The sequence below is a fragment of the Mastigoproctus giganteus genome, chromosome 9 (assembly GCF_048544385.1).
Source record: "Mastigoproctus giganteus isolate SK-2022 chromosome 9, ASM4854438v1, whole genome shotgun sequence".
NCBI classification, from domain to species: domain Eukaryota; kingdom Metazoa; phylum Arthropoda; class Arachnida; order Uropygi; family Thelyphonidae; genus Mastigoproctus; species Mastigoproctus giganteus.
In genome coordinates, this window is record NC_143583.1 from 28,394,797 (window position 1) to 28,419,855 (window position 25,059).

The window sequence follows — 25,059 nt, forward strand, 5'->3', positions numbered from 1 at the left end:
GGCTCAGCTGGACAGGTATTTCGAACGAACAGAGGGGTGAAGTGGAAGTGGTTATTTTTTTATTTATTTTTATTTTATTTTTTTTTTTTTGGCTGATGCTGCATAAGCTTGCTTTCTTGCATCAAATGCCTCTACTAATGCTAATGCTAAGAAGTAAAATCATTATTTCATTGTTCACTGTGTGATCACGATGTTCTTTTCACCACTGCCAGTGGATTTCTCTGAAAAAGCAACTACCAGTATCCAGTTTCTTCAATTCTTTGCACATGGTACAGGTTGAAATATGGCAATTCTGGGCTTTATTGAATTCAGATGTTATTTGCTGCACACTGGATGTCCTATTTTTCCATACGGTCCTCCATAGAATACAACAGCTTTGCTCTTGAAGTGTTGTTTTTCTGCCTCATTTATACCCTTTAGATGTGGAAGAACTGCTTGCTCTTCAGTTATTAAAAACCTTTGAGATGGATGCTTTTGGGGAAACCATTGTCTTTCATTTCTTGAATTGTGGCTGTACTAAAAGTGCATTCACAGTAAGACCTTTTTTCATAGTTTGGTAGATCACATATTTTCCCCATTCTGGCTTCAGATTACGAATCTTTGTACTCAACAAGCAAATACGTCATCACTCCATGTCAGTTTTCTTTGCATCTATTTGCATTTCTTCTGTCTGTGACTGTCTTAATACATAGCATTAGCATTAGTAGAGGCATATGATGCAAGAAAGCAAGCTTATTCAGCATCAGCCAAAAAAAAAAAAAAAAAAAAAACACACACACCACTCCCATTTCACCCCTCCGTTCGCTCGAAATACCTGTCCAGTTGAGCCTTAAATTTGTTTAGGCTATCAACTTCAACAACAAGTGATGGAAGTCGGTTCCACCAACCAACCACCCGCTGGCCAAAGGCAAATTTCCGCACATCTATCCGACATCCATCCTTCCTCAATTTGAATTTATGCCCTCTGAGCTGATTATTCTGAGCAAGATGAAGAATCCCATTGGCATTGAGCATGCTCAAACCATTCAAAGCCTTATACACCTCTATCAGATCACCTCGCCGGTGCCTAGTCTCCAGACTCTGTAATTTGCAAAACTTAAGCCTTTCTTCGTAAGAGCAACCCTTTGTTCCATTCACTAATCTTGTTGCCCTTCTCTGTACCCGTTCCAGCAGCTCTACATCCCTCTTGAAATGAGGCCTCCAGACCTGTATACAGTACTCAAGGTGTGGCCTGATCATTGCCTTATACAAGGTGATAATCACCTCCTTATCCCTGCTAGAAAAATTCCTGTATATCATTGACAAGACACCATGAGCTACTCTTGCAGCTCGTCTGCACTGCTCAGAGAACTTCATATCTGCCTGCACAATTACCCCCAGGTCCTTTTCATTCTCCACCACTGTCAGTGTAGTACCGCAGAGTTGATACGTTGCTCTGGGGTTATTGTTTCCCATATGTAGTACTTTACATTTGTCAATGTTAAACTTCATTTGCCACCTCTCAGCCCATCTGTTCAACCTTTCCAGATCCTGTTGCAGCAGCATAGCATCAGTGGTGTCCTTAACAACCCTGCCAACCTTTGTATCATCTGCAAACTTGGACATTAAGCTTGATATATCATCATCAATATCATTCATAAACACCGAAAACAACAACGGACCCAACACTGAACCCTGAGGAACTCCACTAATAACATTAGTCCACGTTGAGCAGTGTCCATTGATTACCACTCTCTGTCTTCTGCCTCTCAACCATCCCCTTATCCATAGCAGCAATTTGCCTCCAATGCCACACTGCTCCAATTTGTGCAGCAGTCTTCCATGTGCAACAGTATCAAAAGCCTTTCTAAGATCCAAATATATAATATCAAAGTTATTCCCTGCATCCAGTTCTTTTGTGACTACATCATAGTATCCAATCAGATTGGTCAGGCAAGACCTGCCCTTAACAAAACCATGCTGTGTCTGAGCTATAACTGAATTCTTGTCTAGATGATCCTGCAGTGCTTCTTTAACCAGTGCCTCCATTAATTTACCTGGAACAGAAGTTAAACTAACAGGTCTATAATTACTTGTGTCAGCCTTTGATCCTCCTTTGTGAATTGGGGTTACATTTGCACATCTCCAGTCTATGGGTACCTCCCCTGAGTCCAAAGAAGCTCTCATAATTATGGCTAGGGGTTTGCTTACTTCCTTTGCTGCCTCCTTTAATATAACTGGATAGATCACATCCACCCCAGGTGCCTTTATGTTTATCCTCAACAATCTCTCCTCCACTTTCCTCTCAGTTATTACAAAATCTTCCAGCTCAGTGCCAATGTTTACTTTACCTACATCATTCTCCTTCATGAATAACTCCTCATGCGTGAATGTGGATGCAAAATACTCGTTTAGATTGTTAGCCACCTGAGCAGGATCCTCAACTGTTGAACCATCAATATCCAGTGGACCAATCTGATTCATCCCTTTCCTTCTTGAGTTTAAATAGGTAAAGAACTCTTTTCTGTTTTTCTTTGCATCCTTTGCCAAGGATTTTTCTTAGCCTGCCTTTGCCTGCCTAATCTCCTTTGTGACTTGGTTACAGACCAACTTATATCTATCATAGGCTTCCATGTCACCCATTAATTTGTATGTATCCCATGCATTTTTCTTCTCTGCCACATGTCTCATTAGTTCATCTGACAACCATTTAGGCCTAAACCTTGAACAATATTTCTTAGTTGGTATGTAAAGCCTGGTAGCCTCCAAGATTAGTTCCTTGAATGCTTCCCATTTTGAGTTTGCTGTTGGTAACATCATCAGTTGGTCCCACTGTATAGAATTTAAATACTGTCTCAGACCATCATAGTCGCCTTTATGAAAACAAAAACCCTTCCCTTTACCTCTGATGGTAGTTACCTCCTTGAGTAAATCCCACTTCAACACACTGTGATCACTGCCACCTAGTGGTTCATTTATCCTCAGATTCTTAATGCATGAAGAATCACTACTGATAATCAGATCAAGAGTATTGCTCCCTCTTGTTACCTCACGAACATGCTGATGTAGAAAACAATCATCCAATAAATCCACAAAAGCCTTGCTAGTGTGCGAGTGACCATCCCACAAATTCCAGTCAATATCTGGGAAATTAAAATCCCCCATTATAAGACTCTCTGATTTACTGGCCCACTCTATTTCCCTGTACAATATTTTATTATACTCATCAGAGTCATTAGGCCTATAGCACACTCCTACTCTCAATTTTGATTTCCCTATGCTTATGTCACACCAAACTGACTCAACACTGCCCTGTCCATCGATGTCGACTGGCTTCACTTCCTTGGACTTTATGTGTTTCTTAACTAAAGCATAACCCCTCCTCCCCTCCTGTCCTGTCTATCCTTTCTATACACATTGTATTCCCCAAATTCCAGTTCCGCATTCCTTATATCTGTGTGACACCACGTCTCTGATATCCCAACAATATCTGCCTTTGATGCTTTGAGCAATACCTCAAATTCATCAAATTTATTTACCATACTCCTAGCATTGGTGTACACGCAAGTATACCTGCACCTGTTCTTTTTCTTAGCTACCCTAACACAACCCATGTGTTTACTTGTACTGCAATGACTCCCAGCAGTCTCTGAAATATCCTGCATCTTGTTTTTCAGGCTTCTGCTCATTTCAATAGAAGCAGTGCAAGAATCACTTCCACCTCTGCCAGTGGCTACTGTTAATGTATTAGTCCTTGTATCCCCCCCCCAACTAGCAGTTTTCCGACCCACCTAACTCTGCCTCGACAGCATCAGCAAAAATTCTTGCACCCTTTCTATTTAAGTGTATCCCATCCCTGTAGAAGCAATCTCTCCTGTTAACAAGTACTGTCCAGGCTGAAAAAAATTCTACCCCTTGAGCCTTGCACAATCCCTCCAGGGCCGAATTGATCGACAAGGCTCTCATCATATACTCCCTCCTATCGTGTCTGGGCAGAATTGCAGACACTTTCAAATTCAACCCTAATTCACGGCTTTTTTTCAACAGTGACCTGTACTTGCTAAGTAATTCCGCCGGTCTCCTACTCTTAATATCATTAGTGCCAACGTGTACAACTATATCACCTTTTGTGCCCTTAAAAGATGATATCCGCTCTACAACGTCATCAACCTTTGCCCCTGGCAGACATACCCTGGTCCTATTCCACCTATCCTTTTTACAAAGCATGTTCCCCGCTTCCCTGGCCAGTAAAATATGAACCATAGGTTCATATTTTACTGGCCAGTACTCTATATTGATGTTTTCAATACTGTGGTCCATGGTTTGGTACTGGTCTTTGGAAGATAAAAAAAATAATAATAATAAATAAAAAAAAAAAAAAAAATTACCAGTCCTTAGAAAATATACAAAGCATGATCCTGTTATTCATGAATGTGGAAAGTCATGACATAAGTGGGAAACTAAATTCTTGTCTTTGGTTTTTTTTCAACAACAGAAATAGACTGAATGTCAAAATTAGATTGAAGGATAAAATTGTCTTTTGTTTCTGACTTAGAGTTGCTGTGATTATGTAAAATATCATCATCATTCACATTAGCTCTCTTCTCAGTTATTTAAAAGCTATAAAGGAAACATAATAAATAAGTTATTATTATAAGGTTAAATAAGTGTGTTAAATAAGAGTGAAAATTTGGGTTTTTTTATTGTTTTTAATGTGTTTATATTTTTGGGTCCAGAAAAGAGGTATGCAAAACACCAGTCCCCCAGCAGTCTAAAACAAGTCCGTGGCTATATAACATTTAGGAAACACTGCTGTATATCATATATACTAATAAGAGAAAACTAAATTCCAAAGGAAGAACTTTCCACTGTTATCTTTCTTAGGAGTTTTGGCAAGAAAAGTTGTCTGGTTGCAATATCTTTCCCTTTGGTCCTCTCTGATAGTACAATGTAAGTAATGGCCAAACCTGAAAGCCACAAAATGCTTGAGCATCTCATTTACATATCTTATTTTTCAGTTAAGTAAAAAATTATGTATGTAATAAAAAAAAATATCTTTTCAAATCAAGCCATTTAACATGTTAAGTAATAAATAAAGATGCATGTTTTTATAATATGTATCTACTATGCAGCTACCACTTTTGTCTTGAAGTATGTAGCTTGTCATTTTCAGCATTTTCCCATTATTTTATGGAAAAATACTGAAAATAAATGAATTACACATAAGAAAGTGCATGCATGCATGCATGCCCCACTCTCTAAAATTTAGTAGTAATAAACAATATTGATCCCCCATCTTCTAATTATTTAAGAGATCATTCACAGATTTTGTAATACAATTTGTAATCATTTCAGCATTGTGTGAATAAATTTCAGGGAGGGTAAGCCCACTCTCCGCCTACCTCTGAAATTTGGAAAAGATTTTTTTTTGTTTGTGAGAGATAGCATAATTTTCCAAAAACTTAGCAATTAGGAATCAGTTAAGTTGAAAGAACACTATTATACCATGTTTTGATAGTAGTAATTTTTTATAAAAATGCTTATAAGGGAATATTCAGTAATCGCCTGCAATACTAATAGCACACTCTGCATTTTTAAAAGAATTCACTGATTTTTTTTTTTCAGAAAAAGGTGTTTCTGGATATTTTCTAATGCTAATTTCAAAAATCATGAAAGAAAATTTTGATTTTTTAGAATTTTTATTAATTTTGGCATAATTTGTGCATTGAAATTATAATAAAACTACTTTTGCCAGACATTTAATACAGTATAATTAAATACATGTTGGAAATGCTATTAAAAAGGGTAGTGTGATAAAAAGTCCACTAAATACTCCTCTTATTTTAAAAACTGATCTACAATGGGTCAAATTTTTGTTTCTTTGATTTTCTTGCAGATCCTTCTACTCATCTCTGTGTCTTTAATGTCCTGGTGAAACCACTCACCCTGTTCTTTACTAACACTTCCCAGATTTTCTGAGTAGTAGTCTATATGAGAGTGTAAAAAATGTACTTAGACTCTCATGTTGCAGCCCAGCTTCTTGAAATTTGCCAAGATATATTCAACTATATTCTTGTAGTCAGTATCCTTGTTGTTCCCTAAGAAGTTCTCAACACTAGACCTGAAACTAATCCATGCCTGTTTTTCTTTTATTCATAGTTCCCTCAAAATCTGTCCCTTGCCAGTTTGTGAATTTGACATACAACAAAAATACCCTGTTTTAGCTTCTCTTTGGTGATCAGTCGGAATGCAGTACAAAGGTAGTTGAAGCAGGAACCTTCCTGAGGTAAAGCTGTCACAAACTGTTTCATCAAACCTAGTTTGATGTGCAAGGATGGAAGGAAGACAATTTCGGTGTCTACCAGTGGTTTATGAACCGTTTTTTGATGCAGGGAACAAACTTCCCCTTTTTTGCCAGACCTTGACATCCCAGTGCTTACTCCTTGCCCGACTGTTCCACTAACACAAAAAGCACAGCATTTTTGTGTAGCTAGATTGCTGTCCAAGTAACATGTCTGTTCAACTTGCAAAAAAAAAATGTAGCCCTAAAGTGAGTGAAAAGGATGGCTGAATGTGAATGTCCTGTATATACACCAATGAATCAAAATGTTATGACCAGCGTGCCGTTATGCAAATCGAAGCAACTGCAGATGAACAGCACTTGCGCGGGTTGGGACATGGTATAAAAAACACCTGATATTGCACTCTGTTAATCAGTGTTACTCTTGTTCTTCAGATGGGAAAGTCAGCTGACTTGAGCGAGTTTAACAAAGGCCAAATTGTAATGGCCAGACAACTGGGTCAGAGCATATCCGATATGGCATGGCTGGTGGGGTGCTCATGGTCAGCTATGATTAGTACCTACTGAAAGTGGTTTGAGGAGGGAAAACCCATGAAACGCCGGCGAGGTGTTGGATGACTATGGCTCATTGATGCTTGAGGTGAGTGAAGGCTTTCCCGGATTGTATGTGGCAACAGAAGGGTGACTGTGGCACAACTAGCCGGTAATTGGAATGCTGATGACAGGAGTAATGTGTCACAACACACATAGTACATCGAACCCTGCTGAAAATGGGGCTGTGTAGCTGCAGGCCACTCAGAGTGCCCATGCTAACCACGGTTCACCGGCAACAGCGCCTACAATGGGCATGCAAGCATTGAAACTGGACCTTGAGTGATTGGAAGAAGGTCGTCTGGTCTGATGAATCACGTTTCCTGTTACATAACGTGGATGGCTGGGTATGTGTGTGTTGTTTACCTGGGGAAGTGATGGCACCTGGATGCACGGTGGGACGAAAACAAGCCGGTGGTGGCGGTGTCATGCTTTGGGCAATGTTCTGCTGGGATACCCTGGGTCCAGTCATCCTTGTGCCGGGTACTCTGTCTACCACCTACCTAAACATCATTGCTGACCAGGTACACCCTTTCATGGCAATGGTCTTCCCCTCTGGTAGTGCAGTCTTTCAGCAGGATAATGCATCATGTTACACTGCCTAGATGGTTCGAGACTGGTTCACACAACATGATTGAAGACTTCCAGGTATTGCCCTGGCCTCGAAATTCCCTAGACATCAATGCCATCGAGCATCTGTGTTTTGTGTTAGAACAGCAACTCCGATCTGCGGCGTCTCAACCACGGACCTTACAGGAATTAAAGGATCTGCTGGTTACATGTTGGTACCAGATACCACAAGATATTTAGAAATTGTGATTATGTAAAAGTAGCATCCATGCCTCACCGGTTACGAGCTGTTTTGGCTGCACGTGGAGGACCAACATCATATTAGGTAGGTGGTCATAATGTTTTGGCTCATCGATGTATGTAGACTGCTGTACTCTGAATGTATATTAAATGTATATTAAATCTGAATATATATATATATATAAAAAAAATAAATGAAATAAAATAAGAATAAAAAATGATGATGAAATAAATTTTAAAAAATAATAATAAATAAAGTTGTACCTGCAGGTTGAGGTGTGTGTGCGTGTGTGCTTGAATGGTCATGTGTGTAAACTCTGCGGTGACTGAGTGAATGTTTTGTGAATAGTACAAAAAATTAAAAAAAAAAAAAAAAAAATAAAGGTAATTGTCTGACAACTGCTGTTTAGGTGGCACCTGCATCCTGTCTGGCTGAATGATGATGAATTCAAGATGACAAATGTATGTGAGAGAGTTGTCCTATTCAGTCTACCCCTAAACAACTTTTAAAAAAAGTGTGTGTGTGTGTGTGTGTGTGTGTGTGTGTGTGTGTGTGTGTGTGTGTGTGTGTGTGTGTTCTGACAGGCCCCTGCCATGCTGATATTATGCCTCCATCTTCCCTCCAGCTGGTCTGGTTGGTGTGGGATCTTATACAGAGAGAGCCAGTGTGCAATCTCCCCCTGGCCCTATGGCATTGTTCTCAACCAATCCCACATCCCTTTCCCCACCCAAATGTTTCACCTAGTAGGCTACCAGCACAAACACAAGCACTTGACAGTCCCCTGCTGTGTGGAGGATGGACTCCTTCCCCAGGGGTGCCCTTCTGTCCCCCTTAACTTCCTGTTTCCATTTGGAGTCTTATCATTCACCTTCCTTATCTTCATCTGTTCCCTCCTACCTTTACTCTCCTCCCAACTCTCTTATCTTCCAGAGCATTTTTTCCCCCTGGGGCCCTCCCTGGCAAGCTGAAGCATGGAGTTCACTGCAGCCAGAGACTGTCTCCTACAACACCTGGCTGCCTCCTTGGGCAAAGGACATGCAACATGAGGCCCACTAGGGGCCCTGCAGCTAAATGCTGGCAGAACAACAGGCCAACACTACACTACACTACACTACATAGACCAGCACCAAAATTATCTATCTATGGCATTTACAGTTTTTACTACAACACAGGGAATACTGTGTGGTTTTAAGGTAGATGTCCAGTGCCACTTGACAACAGACCAACCAGCCATGTTCTTTGTACAGCAGGCCCTCGTTATAATGCTGTTTGCTTTACGCTGATTTGCTATAACACTGTTCTTATATTATAAACCTGTATCTGACTATAATGCTGTCACAAATCACTATAACACTCTTTTACCAGATTTTACTAGATTGTATTTTTGGCATATTTAACAAAAATGTTTCATCTGATGGAGTCAGTAACTTGAAAATGAATAGCAAAACAGCATTAAAACATTTCCCATGCCGACTTGAGAAATTTTCCCATGCTCAGTGAAATTTTCTCACATGCTAATTTAATTGCAGTACAGTGACTTATGTAGTTCTGAGATCAAAATTTTAAAAAATTATCAAGTATATTCCTTGTAATATTTGCGTTATATGCATTTATCTGAAGTCTAGTCATCACTCAGTACAGTATTGGACATTGTGAGTAACTGTCAGTTTACTCGAACATTGAATCATAATTAAAGCAACCAATGCAGTTACATTTTCAAAGACTGAATTTGAAAAGTAAATTAGACATTTTGAAGCAAATCGATTCCGGCCAACAAGCGGATGTGTGCCATAATTTAGGACTGGCAGGTTTAACTGTAAGAACAATTATAAAAATAAAGAATTAATTTTAGCAGTGGGAAAGACAGCTGTTCCACTGCAAGCAAGTAGGGCTAGGCCGGCTATTAGAATTGAAATGGAGAGACTTTAATTAATTTTATTGAAGATATCCAATGCTGAATTCAATTAAGTTAAATATTATAAATAAAAAAAAAAAAAAATGCAGAACCATTTAAAACTAGTAGGCACTAGTTGAATGATTTAAAATCCAGGGAGAAGCCGCAAGTACAGATCAAGGAGCTGAAGCTTTCAAAAAAGAACTTGTTAAAATTATTGAAAAGGGGTATTATACAAGTTTTTAACATGGATGAAGCAGGACTTTTTTGGAAACGAATGCCTAAAAGAAGTTTCATATTGAAAGAAGAAAAAAATGTCAGGTTTTAAAGCAGCAAAGGATCAGTTGACTTTATTGTTGGGTGGTAACACTGTGGGGGATTTAAAATTAAAACCCCTTTTAGTTTACTAGGAAGAGGGCTAAAGTACAACCCAAAATCGACACATTTTTCATGATTAAATTCATCAATTAAATTAAATCAATTTAGATCAATTAAATTCGTGATTTTAATTGGAATTTTAAGTTTAATTTTGATACTTGTAGTTACCACATAATTATATATGTATGTGATGCAGAATATTTTATATGTACAAATATTTAAATATTAAATATTTTGACCAACATTTGTGCATCTTTTCACTACTGTTTATTATTGATTAGGAAATCGACTGCAACTCACAAATACATATGTTACCCAATGGGAATGCGGCGCTTGCTTAACGTGGATTCACTTAGTGCTCTGTTTTTCCGGAACGAATTATCAGCATTAAGCAGGGGTCACCTGGGCTTAATATTTGTCAACAACTTCAAGTTCTCATATATTTCTTTCAAATGCACAGAGTGAGCTATTGGAATTGACCCATATTTATTTCCATTGTGGAGCAATGCACTTTTGAAACTGCTCTTTGATGAGTTGATAAAAAGTATCCGCTGTGTAGATGGTAACTAATTCCTAAATAGTTTGTAAGTCATATATTACTGCAAAAAGCCATAGAATCATCATCAGAAAAGTAGGGGACTAATTCTCATTCTCTGTCTGTACCATGAGAAAAATGTTCCATGTGCTAGAATATTTTTTGACTTAAGTCTAGGATCAAGGAATTCTGTTCTGCAGATTCCTTTGGTAAATTTAAATCTCTTACCAGATCATTGAGTTAATGCTGTGAAAACAGTTGAGGGCTGGACCCAGTGTTTCCAGTCATGCAGACTTCAGTTTCAGCTTCGGAAGTTTCACTTTCAGTATATGTTTGACATGATAATCCCAAAAATAAACTGAGCTCACAATGATAAACACTCTGCATGGAGCTCTCAAGGTCAAGAAACAAATGACTGAAGGCAGTGTTGCCAACATGTGAAGATTTAGTTTACAAATTCCAAGAATTTAGCCCTAACTTAATACTTCAATGATACAGCATGTGACAGAAGAAAAATTTAAAATTTCTGAAATCAGCATAAAAAAACTGAGTTAAAAAAAAAAATGCTTTCAACTGTTGAAAACTATGCAGAATTGTGTAATTAAAACATAAATGGCAGCATTTTAAGATACTGTTCAATTTTCATCAGGCCTAAATGGTAAACTATGGCAGTTGCATTGTAAAAATATTAACATTATGTATGGCTATTAAAATAATACTGTAGAGCTTTGAAAACCCAAACGTCAATAATTCGAAATGTCAGTAATCCAAATAAGCCAGGATTTATTTTATTTTTTTATGCTGGTGCAATGAAATAATTACAATAAGCACCAGTTATTATGATCACGTTTGTGAGTTGAATTTTGATTCCATTAAACAGCAATTCTAATAAGCAAAAATATATCCATGGGCTATAAAAATAAAGATATAAAGCACAAATTTACACTTTTACTACATTCAATTAACAAAATTGCAGCTAATAAACGATATGTGCAAGTGAGATACAAAATGAAAAATTTATAAAGTTTAGATATAGGAATGAAGAGAGCAAAATTTGCTTTAATTTCTTGCAGTCTTCTTGGAGTACCAACTTTCTGTTGCATTTATTTCTTTTAAAGCTACATACTCCTTCTGTCTTTTCTCATTGTATACTTTGAAGTAAATTGCTTTCAACACACTAGTGATTTCCTTTGTTTTCTCAATTGTCGCTCCTGCCAAACATTTTCTGACAATAACACCCTTCTGAAAATTTAAAAATCATCTGTCTTTGTGATGACTGGATTGACTAAGAGCCCAAGAAAGAGTACAGTATTTATGATACTAAGGAACTAGTGATTCTACCATGTGACAACTTATATTTGCATACTATGCATTAATTATCTGGTTTTTTTAATGAAAACTCCAAACACAAAAGGTATTAGTAGTAATAGAGGCATGTGATGCAAGAAAGCAAGTGTATGCGCTTATGTGGCATCAGCCAGAAAAAAAAAAAAAAAATTTTCACACAACCATTCCCTCTAAAAGTTTCTAGTTTTTCCTTGAATTTATTTAAGCTATCAACTTCCACAACGACAGATGGAAGTTTGTTCCAGCAATTAAACACCCGCTGGCTAAAGGCAAATTTCCACACATCTATTCTACAATTGTCTTTCCTGGATTTGAATTAATGTCCCCTTAGGTTCATAATCTGGGCAAGTGGAAGAATCCCATCAGAATTCAGCGTGCTCAACCCATTCAAGACTGTATACGCTTCAATCAGATCACCTGACAGGTGCCTAGTCTCCAGCTGCTGCAATTTGCAGAACTTAAGCCTCTCTTGGTAAGAGGACCACATCGTTCCCCTCACCAATCTTGTTGCCCTTCTCTGTACACGCTCAAGCAAATCTACATCCTGCCTAAAATCAGGCCTCTAGACCTGTACGCAATACTCAAGGTTTGGCCTGACCATTGCCTTATACAAAGGGATAATTGCCTACTTATCCCTGCTAGGAAATTCCTATATATCATTGACAAAACCCCATGACCTGCTCTTGCAGCTTTTCTGCATTGCTCAGAAAACTTGATACCTGACTGCACAATTACTCCCAGGTCTTTTTCATTTTCTACCACCTGAAGTGTAGTACCACACAGTTGGTACGTTCCTCTGGAGTTACTTCTAAGAGCATATGCAGTACTTTACAATTGTCAAAGGCGCCTCCGTAGCCAGGTGGGAAGGAGCAGCAGTGCGTAGCACACGCTTCTTGATTAGACCGGGGTTCGAGCCCGTCACCACCAAATACGAAGGATGCAGAAAGGTCAGGGAATGACCACCGCATATCCCGGAGCAATATGGCCTTAGTTGCTAATGCTCCTAAAAAAAAAAAAAACCAAATAACAATTGTCAATGTTAAACTTCATTTGCCACTTCTCAGCCCATCTGCCCAAATTTTCTAGATCCTGTTGTAGTAGCACACTGCCATTACTGTCATTAACAACCCTGCCAACCTTTGTATCATCTGCAAACTTCAACACGAAGCCTGATATACCTTCATCAGTATCATTGATAAATATACAAACAACAGTGGGCCCAACACCGAACCCTGTGGGACTCCACTAATAACATTAGTCCATGAAGAGCAGTGTCCATTGATAACCACTCTGCACAACATGCACAACAGCGTCAAAAGCTTTCCCAAAATCCAAGTATATGATATCAAAATTATTTTTTGCATCCAGTTCCTTTGTAACCATATCATAATATCCAATCAAATTTGTCAGACAAGACTTTCCCTTAAGAAACCCATGCTGTGTCTGAATTATTGCTGCAGTCTTGTCTAGATGATCCTGCAATGTATCTTTAACCAGTGACTCCATTATTTTACCCAGAACAGAAGTTAAACTAACTGGTCTGTAATTACTCGTGTCACTCTTCAATCCCCTTTGTGAATTGGGGATACATTTGCATATCTCCAGTCCATGAGGACTTCCCCTGAGTCCAAGGATGCTCTCATAATTGTGGCTAAGGATTTGCTTAGTTCCTTTGCTGCCTCTTTTAATATAACTGAATATATCCCATCCACCCCAGGTGTCTCTCTTATGTTTTAACTTCAACAATTTCTCCTCCACTTTGCTCTCGGTTATTATAAAATCATTAAGCACCCTGCTACAATTTGATAAACTTCTGGCATTTTCCTTCCTTAATTAGAACCTATAGTACTTAGTACCATGCATAGTTGAAAATTGAGAAGATGAAAGAAGATATTTGTTGACATTAGACTTGAATTTCTGTGAATTGTTATTTTCAAGAAATACATGTGGGGAAAGGTTGTTCCAGAAAACGGAAGTTGAAGGTATAAATGAGGAAGAAGAAAAGTTGGTTCTGTGAGTTTGATGTTGGACAGTAAAAGGATGCTGACCGGTTATGGCATGTGTGCAGACTGGTTTTGAAGAGAGAGAATTATAGAAGCCCATTCAGAACTGTATTCATGGAAGTAGAAAAGGCATGCAGCAGAAACAGAATGGAGAGAACCTGTAAAGGATAGGTCATTAATTAACCAAACTGTCCTCTTTTGAATGGAGTCTAGAAGCCTGAATGAGGTTATGGGGGCAAAATCCTGGATGTGAAAACAATATTGTATAGTAGGGTGGATTTGAGATTTTTATGGAGTGAGTAGCTGTTTAGAAGAAAAGTAATGCCAAGAGCGAAAGAGAAAACCTTATGCCAAATGAAGTTAGAAGTCAGGGTAATCCATAGTAAAGATACGTGATCCTGTCTAGAAATTTGAGTGTCGATGCCAGTTGCCAAAGGTTTCTAATTTTTTTGGCTAGTGAGTATATACAAACAGCTGAAATTTCACCACTTTGATGCAGGGTTGTCACACACAACAGTTTCATCAACAGAGTTCTGTGCTGATGGTGCTCCTTGCTTGATGTGATGGGACCAGTATCTCAGTGCCATGGATGCTTGCTTTTAATCAGGTGTGTTGTTGAACCATTTATTTCATTTGAATGAATGCTATAAATTGCAGCCTAAATTGGAAGTATATTTATTCATTATCTATTTATTTTTTATTACATATATTTATTAATTTTGTTGGAGTATATTTATTGTGCTGAAAAGGAAAAAAAAAATTATGATACCAGTTGTGATAATTCCTGGGTTTACTTCGCTATTTTTTTTTTTTTTTTTTTAATTTCACTTCAGAAGTTAAGATATTAAATTGCAAAAAACTCCAATTTAATATTTTAATTTTTTAAAATCGTATTTTATTTCAAAGAGTGTGCTAATATACTTTATGAATATTGTATTCACATTAGAAAATAGCACTTAAAAAAACAGAAAACTTTTGGAGAGGTTTCACAGAAGGTGACCAGGTTAGTGGAGCACAAATTAATGCACATATGAAGAACAACTTAGATGTTGTTGTGGATTGCAAAGTTTGATAACTAAACATCTAAGGGGAGATCTGATTAGGGAATACAAGGATTGTTCTTGTATTCCCTAATCAGGGAGTTCTTGTGAGACAAGACTCAGGGAGCACAAATATAAAATCTCAGGGAATAACAGAAGATTGAATCTCATGAGTTCACCTGTGGGCAGTGGATTGTTGAACACTGAAATAAGTTGCCTGCATCCCAACATGGCAGAGGTAGTAAGTCTGGCTAAGTTTAAAGCAGAATTGGATGGTTACCTTGCAATTAAAATTATATGCATTGTTTGTCCCGGTTAGGGGTCAGCGACGTGGATGGAACACTTGTCATTCCTCCATGTTGATATGCCCAGCCTAATTTTTACAAGCCGGCTGGCCAGGCCTGGCACTCTTGGTTTTATTTTGGTGTTTCCATTACCAAACGTCAATGCAAAGACGTTTATCGTGTTTAGTAGTCATGGGATTGAACCCCCCAGTCCACTCAAAGAGCATTTGCCACTACACTCTCGCTCCTGACCACTTGGCTACGTCATAGCCAAATGTGGTTACCTTGCAGTAATGGGAATAAAATGAATTTTTTGTTTATTTTCATTTTAAATTATGTTATTTATTATATTTTATTATTATTTTATTTTTTTTTTTAAATCTTTTTTTTTTTTTTTTTTTTTTTTTCAGGCTTGGGAAAAGCTCTTTGTTCCTCTACATTGTTTGAATTTTGGTATACCAGAGGACCAAACACAGAATGTTCTTTGGCGAATAGAGAATGGAGAAATTGAAACCATAAATCCTAAGGTATGTTTCCTTTTGCTTGAAATTATAATTTTTTTTCTAACCTGGAAAAACAAAAAGTGAGTATTTGACAATTAGATAAATATATTGTAATCATCCATAATTAAGATGTTTTTTGTATTTTATTATCCCAAATTCCAAGATCCAATTCACACATAGCAGGGTCCAACAACAGATACTTTCACAACAGCATTGTCTCTTTTATAACATGTGCTTGATGCCAAAAATTAAGTTTCAAAGGCAATTTATTTCAAAACTGCTGTCTTCACGTGTTGTTTGACTTATTGGCAGGACATTCCAGAAACATTTGTAATTTTCTACTGTCACTGTAGAATGTATTGCAAGAACTACATTCCAAAGGTTTTTGATGTCTGGGGACTAAAAAATCCTATTATTCTGGAGAATTAAAGTGTTTTCAGTATGACATGTAATGTGTCACATATTAATTCCTATGAAATGCCCCAACACATTTTCACAACCACCTATTTCAGGTTTGACTAGTTTTGTCCTTCAGCATGTGTGGCTATGTGAGTAGGGTACATTCACAACAATATAAAGTTATAAAACTTCTTTTCCCAGTGGTTGTTTCAAATTATAACAATTCTTCCAGTTTTCTCTGTCTCTAACACAAACACTAGATTCTGGTGTGTGTGTGTGTTGCTGCAATTGCCATATCTTGGGATATAATTACTAAGTTCTGAATCCAAGCCTTTTCCATTTATAGATATTTTGATATGCACAGCCAGTGTGCAGAGTAAATTCAGTTTGTAATGTATGACAGTGACAAAAATATCAACATAGTGTACAGTATAATTCCATTGATCTTTTAGCAGTTGAAGTGACAGTATTTGAGAATTAAATATATTGTAATAATACTAATAAAATTTTATGGCAGAAAGCCTCAAACTATGAAAAATTCAAACTGACATTGTTTAATGTAATTACATCATTACTACATAATTGAATTTTAAGAAAAATGAAGTTTGTACATTAGGCATCATTATAAACTTCTCATGTGAAACTTCACAGTAAGTTGCCTTTCTCTTATACTTTTAATAAGTAACACTTCCCCGCTAGAGCAAGTCTGCTATTATCTAAATTTTTAGAAGATATAAACAAAAACTAATTTTACCTTAATGCATTTTGTCATGCATAAATTATCTGTGGCATCTTATGGCTTGCATTAATTTATTATTATTAAGTTGAAAGGAGGCTCCAGAATGCTCCCTTCTCTGAAAAACATTTTGAGAGAATTCAGTATACTTAATAGAATCAGAATTCAGAATACTTAATTTAAGAGTATAGGCCTGGCTGTTTAAAATGAGTGAGAGAACAATATATTATTTACCTATTTAAATGAACATATGTACTTCATCTGAATTTTAGATCGTTTTTTTGCTGATGCCACGTTTATTTGTTTAGATTATTGTGCTCTCAGTGGGAGCTAACAATCATGAACATAGTGCTCAACAGATAGCAGAAGGGATTGGAACATGTGTCAGAGCTATCTCAGAAAGGCAGGCAAATGCATCAATTGTTGTCGTGGTAAGTTCCTTTTTTATTTTTCATTTTTCTACTATGAAAATTTTTCAAATTGCCAAAATCATTGAGTGATTCACTTGGAATTCTGTTCTATACTTTTAATTTCTTTACTGTCAATATTCAACTATGGAAAGTGTTTTTCGTTTATCGAATCTATAAAAATATCAGAGAAAAATTTTTTTTCTTTAGTGTTTAAATTGTTTTAGAATTTGATATGATGAGACAAATAGCTTATAATGTTACTCTTTGGTTTATTTAGAAATTGTTTCCCTGTGGCAAGCATAATAATCCAATAAGAGAAAAAGCAACAGAAGTAAATCGCCTCCTTTCCAAATCCCTTAGGAATGTTCCCAATTTGGAACTGATTGACGTTGATCCCGGTTTTGTCCAAGGAGATGGAACTATTAGTCATCACGACATGTATGACTACGTCCATCTTACTCCCCAAGCCTACATGAAAGCCTTCAACACGCTTGCAGACCTTCTACAGCAGTTGCTCGATGAAAGATTTGAAATAACCGAAGGCGAAGAAGACCATAGAGATGAAGATTAAGTGACTATACTTTGAATGACTTAATCAAATTATATTTGTGATCACTTACCAGTGGCAGGTCCACTAGAAGCAAAGAACTACTAGCACTTGTTGTGCAGAAGGCTTCTCAGCACAGGAGTATAATTTATTTTATATAGGTACTTTAATTTTTTTTTAATATTTTTTTTTAATGGGTAAGAGACATAAAGGAAAGAAAAATGTAGATAGTTGATGACAATAAGATAAATTTTTCATTTATGTAAAAACCTTGATTGATAAAAATATCTTTATATGAAGTATCTTTATATCTCTTTAATCTGGGACCAAACCAGATAAGTGTATACTTGTGCATTTACAGGTAACTAAAAACATCAAAGTACATTTGTTCCTTGTATTGCTAAAAACTTTTTTAAGAAATTTGAAAAAATTATTGATAACATTAATTATTGGTTTAAATAGGGCTCAGATTTATTTCATGTTAATCTTATGAATGATGACAGATTTAATTGAATGCTGTTGTTCTTGGAGGGAAAAATGCTTCCTAAATTCATTTGTAGATACTCAGTTAAAATTTTATATTTGCGAACTGGATGAAAAAAAAAAAGTGTACTAATATAACACCTACAAAAGACAAAATTGTGTGTTTTGAAAGTTATATTTTATTATTACTGTATGAGTTTTGTTTACAGAGGGCAATTTGGTGATTGATGTCTGCTTGTAGTGATCCTGAAACACGTGTTGTTTTTTACTTTTAAATAATTTCCTGATTTGCTTAGACCAAAGAATTTTTTGGAAGTTTATGAATGATGTAATGTTTAATAATTACACACACACACACACACACACACACACACACACACACACACACACACACATATATACAGTGCAGCTTATTGTGCTGCTTATTGAGGTAATAGGGGAGATAAATGTATATGTTTTTCCAGTACTCATTACTTGTGCAAGTAATATGAAAATTTCTCTAAATTGTTTCACTGGTTTAAAGAAACCTTGATCTTCTTGGACAGTACGTTAAGTGGATAATTATTAATTGCTCTTATAAAACTGTTTTCTGTATATATTTGTGATGACTTTATTATCCAGTAATATCAGTATCTCTTTTATCACACAACTTTTTAGAAATTGCTCACATATACTTTTAATAGCGAGAGGATATAATATTCATGTTTTAGCAGAAAATTGTGAATTTCAACCCTCTTTATACTACTTCTTTCCCCCCCCTCTCCTACTCTATATATATATATATATATATATATATATATATATATAGTCTGTTTTCATCAGTTTAAGGTACTGAACAGGAATTTCATATTTGTTTTGTTTATAATGGAAATTTCCTTAAAATTTTCAGTTGTAATTATAATTTAATCCATATCATACACAATGTTCTGGTAACTTAAACTTAAGAAAATAAAAATTCAAACAAAAGTGGTAACTGAACAGTACTGATATTTGATTCATGAAGCATAAGATATTTTTTAAGTTAAAAAAAAAATAATTTTTTCTTTATCTTCTGTACATTCAATTTTTATATAATTTCAAGCTTTTAATCTATAAAAAGACTATAAAGTATATAATCACTTGTTTTGATTTTGCACATGGTACCAGATGCAAAATTATATATAAAGAGGTTAATTAAGATTTCCATGCTTCTTTTCTTGATAGTTAATTTTGATCTGATGAGATATATTTATTTAAGGTTTCTGTTACAATTTTTGCATAACATTCTTGGGAAGCCACATAAATGTATTTCTAGTGGTTTACTGGCATTTGGAAGTTTACTTTGTAAATAAAATTACTGTTATTATCTAGTTTAAATTTTGGCTTAAAGTGTTGTTTTCATTAAGATATATAATTGTCCAATTCAGTCATTATTGGGTTAAATAAGATCAGAAATCAGTACTTGCTGTTGTATCACGTGACCATTTATTCAACAGTTTCTATTGTCATTTGAGATTTAAATTTGTATTTAATGCAATATGCATTTTTGTACATGTTATCAATATAGTGATGCAAAATTATTTCCCTTGTCATTCTTTTCTTATATATTTATGGCATATCACATTACACAAGTGATGAGTAATTATGGATAATCTTTAGTTAAAAATTAATGTTGTAGAAGTAAAATAAATTCTTAATTCTTGTTATTTTATTTTATTTTATTCTGTGGATTAACCTTGTAAAGCAGATCTCACCTTTTTGGTATTATGAGGACAAAAATTCTAAACAAGAAGTGGGAAACTATTTTGGAGCATCATATCCCTATTAATAATATATAAGTAAATTAGTTTTATCTTTTGATTTTATTTTGTTAATATTTTTTACTTACATTTATAATGAAATTTTCATTTTATATTCTTAATATGTAATATCAAGCAATGGATAAAAATTATAAATTATTTGAAAGACAATCTTTGTTGGAAATGGTTAACACTGATGCTGCGATAAATGTTTTTCGAGAAGTGTATCACAATGTCAACGATAGTAATAACAATTCAAGACTGTCAGGTGTCTCTTAATTACATGCTAACAAATTGAGAAAAATATAATAAATCTATTACTGTAGTCTATTTAATAGATTTAACCTACTGCAATTTAAATTTATTGTAAATGTTTTAATGTATTGTACTTGATTAGTGACATCATTCCCCTCAGATTCAAAATTATAGTTTTAGCAAATTAAAGTGTCCAACTTTTTTTTTTTTTTTTATGTACTGCCCCAGCTGAAAAGTTACTCTATCCCCATATTAGTAGTTATTAGCAGTTATATAAATTAATTAAATAAATGAACCAATATTGGTTTAATACTGCCCATATTTAATGTTTTGTGTGATAAATTTATGAAATAAACTTCTTTTATTTCTCTAGTATTTCATCATAACTAATTGGTACAATTTTTTTTTTTTTAGGTAGGTAGGATATTTCTGAACTAACACTGAGTGTATATTTCATAATCTTAAGATGTGTTTCTTTCCGATTATGATCTTTAGTCATTTGTCCCTCTATATAGACTGTTTTGTAAGAGCAGATAAATTTTTTTTAACAAGTTTATTTTGTTAATAACTGATACGATTATATCAGCTATTAACAAAATATGATTAATAGTTAATGTAATTATATATCAGCTATTAAGGTATTCCTGCTCTATTTTAAAATTTCATTCTGTTCCCTTTTAACATAAAATTATGGGTGTGTAGAGTTTTAAGTCTGTAAAAGGAACTGACTGAAACAAGAAATAAATATTGACAGAGTAATCAACAATAAATGAGAAAACAAGTTAAAAGGATGGTCAAGTATAATCTAAGTAGAGCTTCAAATAAATTAAGAAAATTGGAGACAAAATAAATAGTATATCATTGACTTGCTCTTTGAGTGTTCTACAGGGCAGAGTTAAATGCTTAAAGATCATGATAGAAAAACATGATCTTTAAGCATCTACAAGGTCTAAAAGATAAACATTTTAAGAACATGAAGTATACCAGCAATGTTCAGAAACGTTACAAATCCCATAAGTATGCTGTATGAAAACAGGGCATAAAAAGAATAACAAGCAATTTTAAAATAAGTACATCCACACTGAAGAATCACCAGACAAATAAATAAAACTTACTTCATAAATAAATTTTTGTAACAAAACATTAAAGAATGGTAGGTGAGTGGACACAGACTGGATTCACTTAAATTAATATATATCAGATTGTTGTAATTCCTCTTCTGCACAGACATATTGCTGTAATGCTCATATAAGGAAATTTGGCATAATTGTTTCCAGTTTTGGTGGTCTTCAAATAGTTTAGGACAAATGACTAATTAAAAAATGAGTAACATAAGAACAAGGTAGATAAACTGCTAATTTAGGGATACAAGTAATTTTTCAGTTCAGTACATTCAAGGTTGTAGATTACAGACATTGATTTGCTTAAAACTGCATTCCTTGAACTTCAGAGTATGATGTTACTAATTAGGTTCAGTGGACAAACCAGTGTGATTAGTTCATTTAGTTGGATATCTCTTCATGCGTTAGCATATGAAGGGACCAATAATAATTTTGAAACATTGCTTATTGTTCTTTAAGTTTAATACACAGCTAAGGGATTGATGAAAAAAAAGCTAATGAAATGTTACTTGTTAATGTTTCAAGAATAACAATGAAGAAAAATAAATAGTAACTGGGACAAAATACTGAGGAGAGAGTGAGATTACAGGAGAAAAAAGCTGTATGTGGGGGATGCAGTAAAGTTAAATGAATGGTTTAATGTGGAATATTTTTGAAAATATAATTGCTGGTTTTAAAAAAAAGTAAAACTATAGGAAGGGTAATATATTCCCTATGTGCCCTTCTTAAAATTGTGAAAGGTGACCGAACTGATTGTTATTCTGGAATATTTGTGAACGTAAAATGTATTTTCTTATTTGTAGTTTCGGACAATTTAGACAACTAAATTGATTTATATTTAGTTGTTAGTTTTTCTTTTTAATTAAAAGCTATTTTTAAGAATTTGATACAGTACATGTATAAGGGCAAAGATGATAGGATTCATAGCAGCACTATGACAACTTTCTCATATATTGGTTTCTCTTGAATGATAATTGCTATCAATTTAATTGTATCATATAAACATTGGCACAGTATTAATGGAGCAATAATTTTTTTAATCAAACATTTTTAATTTAATGCCACAGTTTTGTCATGAGTTGCAGAATTTTGACAGACTCCCTAGGACAGCCCTTGAGCTGTTGGCCAATTTTTTTTTTTTTTTTTGGGGGGGGGGGAGTAATGACAAAGTAGTGGCATTTACATTAATTAGTTAAGTGTAAAAATTGAATCCCACATCAACAACAAGCACACGTGCATAATGCACTTACTTCTCGTTGCAGTTGGAGCTGTTTTGCATCTGAAAGATGTTCAACTTTCCCAATGCTCATTGTGACTAAGTTGTATCAAATTGAATAAAATTATAACATGAAAAAATAAAAAGTGAGATTTTGCTGATGTTTCTGATAAACTTTTTCTTGTGTGCACAATATAGCTTGTTATAAACGAGAGTTCAACTATATATTAATTTTGTTTTATCTGTTTGCTGTTCTTGAAATGCTGAGAAGTTGGGCTTTACTACTGTGCATCATCTCAGACGTGTAGCTTCTTTCCTGCATAATGCCTTGCAAGGTATTGCACAGGAAGTTAAAACACGTTCGTGTTTTTTATAACTTTATTTAAAGTTATGCTCCACAGTAACTACTCATAATGTGACTTTTACCTGTATTATTTGAAAGCTTTATAAGAGTAATTTGTTTACTTACATAAACATTTTGTATCTGAGTTAAGACAGTGTGAACCATTAATACAGCATGTTATAATAACATGCTAAATCTAACTATGATTTTGTTGTATTGACATGGTATATTTATTTTTCTTGTTTAAAATCTAGTGCTTTTATCTATGCATTACTCTAAGATCAGCTGTTTGTTGTGATGGAAATTTTTTATTTTTTTATTTTATTTGATTTTCATAATCAAAGGCATTATGGGAGTGTTTTGTGATTTTTCTCTTACCTGTCGTCAGTTGAAGTGCAGCTTTAACAGCATAAGAAAATTTGTGAATAGGCAATGAGAAAAAATATATTCATAGATATAAGATTAGTGTGGTTTGTACTGCTTTAATTAATTCCTATAAAAATGTATTAAAATATTTGTGGAGTTACTGCTTTACTACCTCAAATGCTGTTTTCAGTTTTGCCACCAAACGGTGAATGTAAGTTTTGTAACTATGATTTAGCAATTGCAGCATATCATGATAAATATGAATGTTCTTTTATTTTTGTAAGATATATGATCACATCTGCTAATGAAAAATAGCTATTTCATTGAGTGGAATAAATCAGCACATTTTTATATTGCAGAGTGCTTTTATTTGATTGCCAGTCTGCTTCTGTACTTCAGAAGAACATGGGTTTCCATGCATTAATCAAATTATATTAAAAATCAGATCTGAGATAAGTGGTTATGGGTAATTGAATTTTCATTACTGATCAAAATTGGAAAGACTGAAGTTAAGGGGGAATTTTTTTAAAAAAACCTGAATCAGTTAAGGAATTTGGTTGTCTATTTGTACCAGAACAGAAAATTATTTGCTGTTCTGGTACAAGTGCATTGCATTCAACAGGATGCTGAATGAAAATTCCACAATAAAGCTGTGCTTCAGTTAATTCATTGCTACTATATTGAAGGCTTACAAGCAGCTGTATAAAAGCACAGATAGGTGCAGTAACATGTTTTTCTATTCTGCTCATGTCTTTGTGCTTCTTGGTGAACAGAGTTGATTCCCTACTTGGCAGGTCTTAGTATGATATTTTAATTTTGGTCTTAGTATAATTTTTCTGATTTTGAAATAATATATATGTTTAACTACAGTCAAAACTATATAACAATCCTCCAGGGAATATAATGTAGTTATTAATTTTCTATATTATGATTCCACAATGCTGTATAGTATGCTTGATTATCAAATTAGCTGTTCCTGTATTTATTACCATATCCTTCAAAATCTCATTTTGAAATTAATATACATGTTTCTAAGCCACCAAGTAACATTATTTAATTAGTAATACAGCTCCATAAAATTCATAAAATCAGCAACAAAACAAGAAAGCTTGAAGATTTAATGTAATCCTATAATATAGTATAATCTTATTTATATTTACTACAGTATTAAATAAGAAAATTACGATTATAGTGCAATAAGGTTACAATTAAACTAAGGCGCATTTAGGGCTAGAGCCTCAAGCTGCGAACAAATTTAGACTATGTATTTAAAGTGCTTAGCATCATAATACACAGCCATTTCTGAATAAACAGAAAATTTTTAAGGTGGCATCGTTTTAGGTTATATCTCATATTGTGAATGCCTTTCATGTGAGGCATTCACAATATGAGATATAACCTAAAACGATGCCACCTTAAAAATTTTCTGTTTATTCAGAAATGGCTGTGTATTATGATGCTAAGCACTTTAAATACATAGTCTAAATTTGTTCGCAGCTTGAGGCTCTAGCCCTAAATGCGCCTTAGTCTAAATACATCATACACCATCAGGCATCTCTCATATTGTGGAGTTATACTTCATAACTGTTTTTGCCATCATTGCATCACTTGGGTACCTACCCACTCACTGACGAAGGGCCAAATAGCCCTGAAACAGTGCTGTCTGGGTGGTGGTACCTATCTGAGAATAAGTAACACTAGTCTTCTCCTTAGGTGAAGCGTTACTTATTCGAAGTAGT

General features: G+C 34.8%; 1 protein-coding gene across 2 annotated transcripts in view; it reads left to right on the plus strand.

Annotated features, from left to right (window-relative positions):
* Paf-AHalpha (Platelet-activating factor acetylhydrolase alpha) overlaps window positions 1-17,991 on the plus strand; it is a 56,989-nt gene extending 38,998 nt beyond the window's left edge. For both annotated transcript variants that reach the window (XM_090381161.1, XM_090381162.1), the window contains exons 3-5: window positions 15,574-15,690; window positions 17,110-17,232; window positions 17,489-17,991. In XM_090381161.1, coding sequence (XP_090237287.1) covers window positions 15,574-15,690; window positions 17,110-17,232; window positions 17,489-17,782 — 534 coding nt within the window. In that variant the 3' untranslated portion in view covers window positions 17,783-17,991. The remainder of the gene's footprint in view (window positions 1-15,573; window positions 15,691-17,109; window positions 17,233-17,488) is intronic.
* Window positions 17,992-25,059: the final 7,068 nt, after the last annotated feature.